At 39.3% G+C, this 11,142-nt stretch overlaps 1 protein-coding gene and 1 pseudogene across 1 annotated transcript in view; both read right to left on the reverse strand.

Annotated features, from left to right (window-relative positions):
* The window catches only part of LOC102484669 (RNA transcription, translation and transport factor protein pseudogene), a 10,189-nt pseudogene extending 8,780 nt beyond the window's left edge, over positions 1-1,409 (reverse strand).
* DNAJC1 (DnaJ heat shock protein family (Hsp40) member C1) overlaps positions 1-11,142 on the reverse strand; it is a gene marked incomplete at its 5' end in the record, with an annotated part of 214,976 nt that overhangs the window by 68,118 nt on the left and 135,716 nt on the right. Inside the window, one exon of the mRNA XM_006141626.1 lies at positions 7,166-7,329. Within this exon, the coding sequence (XP_006141688.1) occupies positions 7,166-7,329 (164 nt within the window). The remainder of the gene's footprint in view (positions 1-7,165; positions 7,330-11,142) is intronic.

The following is an 11,142-nucleotide window of genomic DNA, read 5'->3' on the forward strand; positions in this document are numbered from 1 at the left end:
CGGCTGCTTGCTTCTGCTGCTTGCTTCCGCCAGCCGCCTAAATAATCTCTTTTTTAGAAAGGTAAAGGGGGGCTAGTAGATGACGTAGTGATGACGTTGCAGACTCCCACATGGCTGACCGCATTTTGAGTCCTGGACCTGGTGGCTTCAAAATCACACTGGGCGTGTGTGCATGCGTGTCCAAGATCCTGGGATAGGAATGGAGGAGAAGTGATTGTGGCGTGGCCATCCCCCCCTGAAGGGGTGAGTTCTCCCTTTTCCTCTCACTATCTCTGTCTCCACCTCTCCACCCCTCCTCACTCACCCCCAACCCACCCCATGCAAGGGCATGCACCCTAAGGCAAAATCTCTGGGGAAAAAAAAAAGGTAAAGAAACCAGATTTTTCTAAGGAGCAATACTAGAGCCTGCTTATACTAGCTCACGAGAACCAATTGCTCTGTGTCAGGAACTTTACAACACAGTGAAACATATTCATCATTGGAAATCAAACTAAATTATGTATTATGAAAGGTAATCCTGACTCAAAACTCATTTCCTACTTCACTATATTTTATTGTTGCGTATGTCTCTGAGGATATTTACATGTACTGTATCTGCATGATGGAAATACACACTGGTAAGTGACAACACGCATCTCTTCCCAACTCTACTTACAGTGATTTTACACTGATATTCTATATCAGCCATGGTGAGAAAATGTACCATTGAGAGAAAATGCACCATTGAAATTGGCAAACGCTACAAAATAAGGCTATTTCCATCCAATGAACCGGTTACTTAAAATGAACAAACACAGGGTACCAGCAGATGACGTAATGGTTACATTGCTGGACAACCATGGTTTGAGCCCTGGACCTGGCGGCTTAAAACTTACTCTTGGGCATGGTGCCTCAAATCCCAAGAGAATGGAGGATAAGGATTGTGGTGTAGCTATCTCCCCTGAGGGGTGATTTCTTGCTTTCTGTCTCTCTGTTTTTGTCTTTCTGGCGAGTGCATGTGCCCTACAGTAAACAAACAAACAAACAACTCTACAAAATAATAATAATAATAATATTAATTTACTAACCAGAGCTAGCCCCATGGCATAGCAGTTAAGCAGTATGTTGAAGAAGCTGGATCCCACAGGGTGCACCAAGGTTGAAGTCCTAGTCCCAGTGGCTTGAAAACCATGCTGGGAGCCCAAGTGCGTGCCATGGTCCTGATTGGGTAGAGACTTGGAGGAGAAAGGATTGTGGCATGACCAGGCCCAGTGTGGGGGGTGCTTTTTCTCTCTTCTTTACTCTCCCTCATATGAATGAATGCTCACATGCTCTATCATGAATAAAGGAAAAATACTTTTTAAAAAACTTTACATAATAAAACGTTTGTTCCTCTGGGTCTATCCCCTGCCCTCACCTTTCAGTAACATGTTGGTCTCAAGGAGAATCATTTACTAAGCAGTGTCTGAGCACTGAGTCCACTTTTCACCACCACCTTCCCTTTCCCCTCTTCTCTCTCTCCTTATATTGCCCACTGCCAATGATTTTCAGCAAACTTCCTTCCCTCACAACTGTAAGATACTTGAAAAACCACTTCCTGAAAAATCACTGAGGACGTGTGGGCAAGTATTACCTTAAATGGTACTAGATTATTATAAATTAGATACATTTGGAATAGTCGATAATATAAATAAATGACCATTCTTATTTCATAAAGAGGATATGTCCTCCATTTTTAACTGAATACCATGACTTTGGAAGTTTAATTTTGGTTTAGGGTCATTCTAATCAGAAATGAAGACAATCTGGCCTAAGTAAGAACCTAGAGTAAGACCCACCAAGAGTCATTGCTGAAGACTTTTCACTATGTTCTTAATTCTAACATTTTAAAATAGGAACAGAAAACTCTTCCAAAACACTCAATTTTTATGTTACGGTTGATGTAAAACTTAGTGGGGTAGATATGTTTCTTAGACCTTTGGAGCTTTTTTTCTAAGCCTTCGGTCATGGATTGAGGAAGAACTTGAATAATGGGACTCTAGACTCTGTTTTTGGCATTAACCAGACAAGCGTAGCTTTTTGTGTCATTATTTTATATACTGAAGTTCTATATAAATGCAATAGAAAAAAAAGTGTTCCTCTGTAAAAAGGAAAAGAAAAAGGAAGGAAGACAGTAAGTTAGAGAATGTAGGTATCAGTGCGCACACACACGTATATGCGTGTATCTGTACCGTCAGTACTTAGGAAAGGTGTGTTTTGTGCACACTCTGGGAGGAAGATCACGCCTATGCACGAGTAAAACATTAGTGTATATCTCACTGAATTATATGCATTATACATTTTATGTAGGTATTTATAAATCCACATATATCTAAATAAAATGGTCGGCATTTGAGACTGCTTTAAATTTAAAATTTAGAGTACACAGACAATCTAGGCTTTTTTTTTTTTTGCCACATGCCGCTTGTGATCCTTGGAGAGAGGAAGGGAAGGGGGGGGGGGGGGAGGAGAGAGAGCGAGAGGGAGAGGGAGAGGGAGAGGGGGAGAGAGAGGGAGGGAGAGAGAGAAAGAGAGAGAGAGAGAGAGAGAGAGAGGTAAAGTGAAAAATCACACCCCAGGGAGGATGGCCACATCTCAATCCTTTCTCCTTTCTCCTCTCAGAACTTTGGGCACACGCACAAGCGTGCCTGGTGTGTTTTTCAAGCTGCCAAGTTTGAGACTTGAACCTCAGAGTAGGCCATGTGGGATCCAGCACCTTAACCACCAGCCAGCCACCGGCTGGCCCAATAATCTAGGTTTTAAAAGGAACAGAAATAATTGTAATTTGGGATCCTTACACAGTTACATTATATATATTTTTAAAATAACTTTATGCGTTGTGTTGTATCATTTGTAAGACAAGGGTAACAACATCTCTCCAAACAGAAATAGAGGACGGACACATTATAGAGATTAAAAAAAAAATAGAGCCAAGACTCTGAAAATGTCTGTTTCTAATACAATAAAAAAGTTAGTGGGATACTGTTCCCTTAAGAATATAAACAAATACCTTTCAAACTAAACAATCTTTCACATTTGAACAGGTAAAATAAATAAATAAATGCACCAATTCAAATTACTGGAAGTGCATTTATATTTAAAGACTTTTCTTTTCTAGAGAAAGCAAGTCAACTAAATAGTAGAGGAAAGTACACTAATGACTAGAAGACGAGGTTTCACGCCAGATGAATACTGGCTGCAGGAAGCGGTGTGTTCCACGGCTGTTCTCTTTGAGGTCCTCCGTCCTCACAGCAACCAGGCCCATCTAGGTTGGCTTATGAAATCTGACAAGGGGACAGCCCCATGGCAGTAAGGATGCAGGATAGTGATTTTCTTTCTTATTTTATTCATGGTGGCCCCAGGGAGAGAGATAACGAGTACGGGAATGAAATCCAGGTTTCATAAAACGCTGTAGAACATTACCACTAGGTCACCAGGGGGAAAAAGGAGGAAATATTTTATTTTAAAGGAGTTTATATGCTATAATATTTATGGTGAAAAATTATTTGTTTTGGTTTAACTAATAACATTGAAACTTTGCTTTCATAATCATAAATTGAAATGATTTCTTTTTCACACAAAAAATTACTTGACATCTGTTCAGAAAGATATCTCCAAAAAAAAAACCACAGTGGGGGGATGTGTCTGACCTTCCCAAAATTCCATGAGGTGGAGAAACAGAGGAGAAGGGATTGCGGTGTGATCAAGCCCCACCGGGAAGTCCATTCTTCCCCCCCTCCCCCCTCCGTTTCTCTCTTTCTATCTGGCAAACTCACTCTGACAAATTGGGGGGAAAAAAAACTAGTTAGGGAGGTTATTACTAGAAAAACTCTTGGAGAAATAGTCAAACTTCTTAGTACAGATAGTAGAAAGAGTAACTGGGATACATATTTATCTTCACTTTGTTTCTACTAATAACAAGGGATAAAAATAAAATTTTTATTTTGGAGAGATTTTTGCTATAGGGCGCGTGCACTCGCCAGAAAGACAGAGACAGAGAGACAGAAAACAAGATATCACGCCTCCCAGGGGGGATGGCCACGCCGCAATCCCTTCTCCTCCATTCTCCTCTTGGGATCTTGGGCATGCATGCACACGCGCCCGGAGTGAGTTTAAGCCACCCGGTCCGGGACTCAAACTGCAGTTGACTACATGAGAGTTCAGTGACATAGCCATTACGCTAACTGTTGGTCCCAAAACTAAAATTTAAATATAGATGAAAGCACAGAAAATGATAGCAGGGGAAAGCCCATGGCTGCATTATAGTTTCTCAGCTTATAAATTTTCTAAAAGAATTACTTATTGAATTTTATTTATCATTAATTTGTTTGTTTTTAAAATTTGACCAGAGAGAGAGAGAGAGAGAGAGAGAGAGAGAGAGAAAGGGAAAGTGTGAAAGCAAGCTGCCGGGACCGAGACTCGAACTGCAGTCAACTGTGTGGGTATCCAGTGCTTAGTCACTATGCTACCTGCTGGCCCCTAAAATGTTATATATGAGATAGAAAAACAGATAATTTCATACCTTCTATAAAGTTGTAAATGATAAGAAAGCGGAAATCCAAACTATATAGGTAATAAATGGTGATCCTCAAAGAATTCAGGTCTCCCAACCTAAAGGTCTAGTATTTTTTTCCCTCCATCGTCTCATTATTATGCCCTTTTATTATGTCATCATGATAAACAACTGTGAACACCTGATTAATTGAACAAGGACTAATTGAGAGTCTGATGCATATACAGGTCTATGGTAAATTTAATTACAAAACAGCCTAAGTAAAAATGCTAATGAGAAAACATTGTAGAATCTGAAACAGAGAAAGCAAATGCTGCTTAACCCCACAGTACTACAAACAAATCCTCTAGTAGGACCTCATTTTACTACATCGGTATGATCCTGTTTCCAAATAAAGTCACATTCTGAGGTACTGGAGGCTAGTACTTTAACATAAATGTTGGGGACCATGATTCCCGACACAGAAGGCAGGAGGAAGATAGATGAATAAAGGGGCTAAAGGGTCTAAAATCTAAGCTTTTTCTCAGAAGCGGCAAAGAAATTCACGCAAGACCATAACAAATCAAGATGCATACTGTATACTCTAGATTATCCACTAAAAGAACAATGAAAAAGCATATAACTACACCACATTTATAAAGGGAGAGATGGAATACTAAAATTTAAGTAATCCAAAAGAAAACTAGAGAAGAAATAACAACCAATATGAAACAAAAGGAATAGAGAGAAGGCAAATACTAAGATATATTAAAACCCCCAAACATCAGTAGTAATACTAAATATAAGTGAATTAAACACTCATCCAAAATGTCAAAAACTGTAACAACACTAAAAATAAAAACTATACGCAAATGGCTGGCAATATCAGAAAGATATCTACAATATACCCATCTATGAAGAAACTAAACATCAAAGAAGGGAGAAATTAGAATGCAATTACCTACATGAAAATCGAAAAATTACATTAACATTTGTGGGATATAGCTAAAATACAAATAATATAAACATAAAATATACATTTAAATAGTGCTCAGAAAAAAATGTATAGCATTAACACTCAGAAAGTTCATGGGTCAGCACAGTGGTAAAACCCTATGCATAGGGAGCTGGATCCCTTCCGGCCAATTGTGATTTGAATCCCAGCCCTGGTGGTTTAAGAAAAATGCTGGCTACACGTGCATGTGTGCCCCGAATCCCAACAGAATGGAGGAAAGGAGAAGAGACTGTAGTATAACCACACCCCACTGGAGGTACTTCCTCTCTGCTTCTTTCTCTCTCTGGAAAGCATGGACACACTCTGGCAATTTATTAAAAAAAAAGGAAAAGAAAGCTCTCAAAGGAATAGCCTAATTTCTCATTTCAAAAAACTATAGAACAGGCCCAGCCATGGGGGCACAGGCTACTGTGCTGGTCTGCAGTGCTGGCAGCCACAGGGTCTAGTGGGTTTGGATCCTGAGTTCACCTGGCAATTACAAAAAAAGAAAAAAAATAGAACTCTAGGCTGATGTCTATGAAGTCAGCAAAGTAAAGATCTCTAAATTCTACTGTCCATAAAAGCAACAACAACAAAACAGGCAAAATCTATCCGAATTTTTCCCTCAACTCTGGAAAGTAACCAAAGCCTGCAATACTACAGGTAAGATGTGTTCACAAAACAGCTGATTCTCTACAAGAACAGAAACTCTGACACCTTAACTTGTCCCTGTCCTTCTTTCTTAGCTCAGCAGTAGCTATGAAAACAACAATCCATTTTCCTGATACTGGAAAAACCAAAACAAATAAATTTGCAAAGAATAGTGATTATTTGTTCTGATCTATCTTAGTGGCTCCAGAAAGACAGGTTCAAAAGGTTCACTTTCATTTTATCTCACCTAGAATAGCTTTATGCTAAAGCTGCTTCCCTGAAGGTATTTGTGGACAACATTTATAGAATGCCTTATTCCCTGCTACTTGATTCCATACAAAACGACTGGGGAAAAACAATAGACTAACCAAAAAGGTTGGGAGGGAAGACTGAGGAATAAAATGCTCCAAAATTCCTGGGCCCCTAGGAGGATATGTGCATGTTCTGCATATCCTCAGAAAAGAACTGAGAAGGATCTAAGCTCACACATGCAGCTACATCAAGGCTCTACAGAAGCAGGAAGTAAAAAGGTGAAGGCAGGATTTGAACCCTAGTAGGCCATGTGGAATCTGGCTCCCTATGCACAGGCCTTAACCACTGTGCTATGGGGCTGGTCCTAAATTGTACTATATAAATGGACTACTATATAGTAATAAAAAATCAACTATTGCTACACACAATTCTGGACAAATCTCGCAAATATACTGAATATAGGAAATCGGATGCAAAGGAGTACATATGGAATTATTTTATTCATAAACTTTAAAAAGAAGGCCAAATTATTTATGGTAAAAAATGTCAGGACAGCCCTCATCTGTGTGGAGGAAAAGGAAGGCAGTGACCAGGAGGAAGCATGGGGGAGGTTTCTGGACACCCCCAATGTTGCAGCTCTTGATCTTAGCGATGGTTAGGATCTCCTTATGATCATTCACTGGGCTGCTTATCTGTATTTTCTGTACTTTTCTGTACGTGCTTTATGCAATGAAAACAAGTTTTTAAAAGTTACTTACCTGTTTTTTCTGCGTTCTGTTTCTGTTTTCCAGCCAATCATCCATTTGTTCCTCAATTTCTTCTATAGAAGTTCCGTGATCATAAGATTGAATATATGTATTCTCTAAAGGTGTGTATACTGGAAATTCGGGTTTTGGTTTTTTAACTTTAACTTTCTTCTGTTCTAAAAAAATGTTTAAAAGAATCAAATATTGAGATCATTAAGAATAAAAAGAACTTCTAACATTTGATTCATAGATACTATCTTGAAAAAACATGTGAATATTGTTTTTATTAAAATAAAATTTCTGTATTATCAATAACTAGTTCTCAGTTTTACTGTACATTAATCACCGCATTTTTTTTTTTTTAAAGAGGGATGTTTGTTACAGGGCGTGTGAGAGAGAGGGAGCTAGAAAAAGAGAGGAAGTAAGAAATCACCCCCTGGGGGGATGGTCACACCACAGAATCCCCGATCCCCTTTCCTCCAATCTCCTCTCGAGATTTTGGTCACACACACACATGCCTGGTCTAAGTTTCAAGCCACCAGGTCTAGGACTTGAACTGCAGTCAGCCATGTGGAAGTACGGTGCCTTAATCACCATACCGCTTCTGGCCCCATCACTGTTTTTTTTTTGGGGGGGGGAGAGGTTTTCACTACAGGGCGCGTGCGCTCACCAGACAGACAGAGAGAGACAGAGAGACAGAAAGCGAGAAATCACCCCCCAGGGGGGATGGTCACGCCGCAATCCCTTCTCCTCCATTCTCCTCTCAGGATCTTGGGCACGCACGCACATGTGCCCGGCGTGAGTTTTAAGCCACCAGGTCCAGGATGCAAACCGCAGTTGACTACGTGGGAGTACAGTAACATAGCCATTAAGCTAACTGCTGGTTCCCATCCCCATCACTGTTTTTAAGCAAGACTTAGAGATACTGCTGATGAGATGATCATGACACAACCACCATACCATTTGTATACGTCTTTAGTTTTCAAAGTATTTTCATCATACAATTCATTTTGGCACAGTGGGAAGAGCTTTAATGTTTTAATCCTACTTTACCACCTTAGTAGTTACGTACTATCGGGCAAATAACACTTAAAACAGGTATACATTTTCTCATCTGTAAAAATGATTTGATCTTGAAAATTCTGGAAAAGCCATGACTCATTTCTGCACAGAAAAATGTAGAAAAAATATGTCATGTTGTTTCCAACAACCCAACAGTATATACTTAACTTTTTCTCTTTTTTTTTTTTTTTGAGAGTTTTTTTGGCTACAGTATGTGTGTACTTTCCCGAGAGACAGAAAGTGAGAAATCACTCCCCCAGGAGGAATGGCCATTCTGCAATCTCTTCTCCATTCTCCTCTGGGGATTTTGGGCACATACACTCATGCACCCAGTTTGAGTTTCAACCTACTATGTCCGGAACTCGAGTCATGGTTGGCCATGTGGGAGTCCAGGCACCTTAACTATCATGCCATGTGCTGGCCCCCTCTTTTCAGTATTTTTCAAATATAAAATCTAATTTGGCAATATCAGGAATAGTTATTGATAGGTGGCTATCAATTGGATGTTTTATTTAATCCCATTTTGATAAGAGACTCAACATCAAGAAGCAATTCTAAATATAGTCAAACTCACCCAGCCACATCAGCATACCTTCACTACCCTGTGTGTGCACGTATGCGTGTTTGTATGTATTTACATGTAGAACAAAGTGTAATTAAATCAATATGGTAATGGCATAGAAACAGACAAATTCTTAGAAAAAAATAGAAAACTCATAAATATTTCAAATCAGTGGGAAAAAAATAAAGGATGCTAGCACAAATGAATAGTCATGTGAGAAAAATTGGATACAATCTTACACCATATACAAAAATAAATTCCAGCTGGATAAGGGAGTGGGCTTTAAAACCCAAAATAATAGGGCTAGCACATGGCATGGAGGTTAAGGCACCAGATCCTACATAGTTGACTGTGTGGTTTGAAAATCACTATGGGTATATCTGCCTATGTGCCTAAGAGGACACTGGAGGAGAAGGGATGCAGTGTGGCCACCTCCTGGGGGGGGGTGCTTTCTCACTTTCCCTTTCTCTCTTTCTCCCTCTTTCTCTGGTGAGTACACACACCCTATATCAAAAACTAAAAAGAAAAACAATAAAAATCCTCCAAAAATAAATACAAAAAATTACATGTACTATTTAAAGGAAAAAGAAATCTTAACTAAGACTTAAAATATGCATGGTATTGGGACCAGCAGGTGGCGTGGTGGTTAAGGTGCTGGACACTCCCACATGGTCAACCACAGTTCGAGTCCTGGACCTGGTGGCTTGCTTTCTCACTTTCCCTCTCTGTCTCTGATCAAATTAAAATAAATAAATGAATAAATAAAATAAATAATTCTTTTTAAAAAAAGATGCTACAGGGACCAGCAGTTGGCATAGTGGCTATGTTGCTGGACTCCCATGCAGTCAACTGTGGTTTGAGTCCCAGACCTGGCGGCTTAAATTCATGCTGAGTGTGTGTGCGTGCATGCCCAAGATCCCAAGAGGAGAATGGAGGAGAAGGGATTTCGGGTGGCCATCCCCCTAGGGAGTGATTTCTCGCTTTCTATTTCTCTCTGTCTTTCTGGTGAGTGCACGCACCCTATAGTAAAAACCTCTCCAAAAAGGAAAAAAAAAAGATGCTGTAAACAAGATAAAGGAATAAATCAAGAGTCAAAAATAGAAGAAATGGAAGGAATATCTACAACTTAGAAGACAAACAGAAGACTGATCTAAAGATCATACAGAAATTTTATAAATTTACAAGTGGATAAAGGGACTCAATAGAAAAAAATGAGCAAAGGTCATAAATAGGCAATTTACAAATGAACAAATTGACATGACCAAAAGCCAAGAAAAAGATACTCATACTCTCTAAAGGTTAAAGAAATGCAAATTCAAGTAGTACCAAGATACTATTTTATATCTATCATATGGGGAGAAATTTTAAAATATAATAAGATATATTATTGAGCAGGGAAAGGGCAATCTCTAAATTGCTAGTAGAAATGTAAATTTTTCTATTACAGTCTTTTTGGAAAACAGTCTAAGAACATCTATTAAAATTAAAATATATATTGGGGCCAGCAGGTGATGTGGTTGCTAGGGTCCTGGACTTCCACATGGCTGACCAGGGTTCAGTTAGAACCTAGCAGCTTGCTTTCTCTGGACCTGGTGACTTGCTTTCTCACTTTGCCCCTCTCTCTCTGTCTCTTTCTGGTGAGTACACATGCCCTATAGCAAAGTTTAAACAAAACAAAACATAAAATAATAGAAAGGAAGAGAGAAAGAATTATGTTTAAAAATTTAAAATATACAGGGGGCTGGCAGGTGGTGTGGTAATTAAAGGAGCTGGATTTCCATGTGGCTGAATGCAGTTTGAGTCCTGAACCTGGTGGCTTGCTTTTCTCGCTTTCCTTTTCTCTTTGTCTTCTGGTCAAATTAAGAAATAATAACAACAAATGGAATTTAAAAAGTAAAATATATAACACTCCTCTCACCAATCTCTCCCAAAATAAAAGCACTAGAACATTATTGTATGTACATATGTATGCATGTATGTATCTGTCTGTATATGGCCATATTTCTTCATAAAGATACAGTGCTACTAACATAGTAAATGCTCTTTAAAATTTTATTATTATTATTTAAAACTTTTGTCAGAGAGCATGTGTACTCACCAGAGAGAAAGAGAGAGAGAGAGAGAGAGAAAGAGGTAAAAAGCACCCTCCATGGGGAAATGATCATCTCTGTTTCTCCCTCCTTTTGGATTCTGGGTATGCATGCACACACTCTGCATGTTCCTCAAACTTTCAGGTCCAGGACTTGAACTGCACAGTCAGCCATGTAGTGAAATGCGCCCTGTAGTGAAAACCTCTCCAGTTCCTTACGATCCTGGGCTCCCGTGTGTTTTCAAGCAGACCCAGAGATCTGAATCTGCAGTTGGT

Source organism: Tupaia chinensis, unplaced genomic scaffold, assembly GCF_000334495.1.
Source record: "Tupaia chinensis unplaced genomic scaffold, TupChi_1.0 Scaffold000060_1, whole genome shotgun sequence".
Classification (NCBI taxonomy): Eukaryota; Metazoa; Chordata; class Mammalia; order Scandentia; family Tupaiidae; genus Tupaia; species Tupaia belangeri.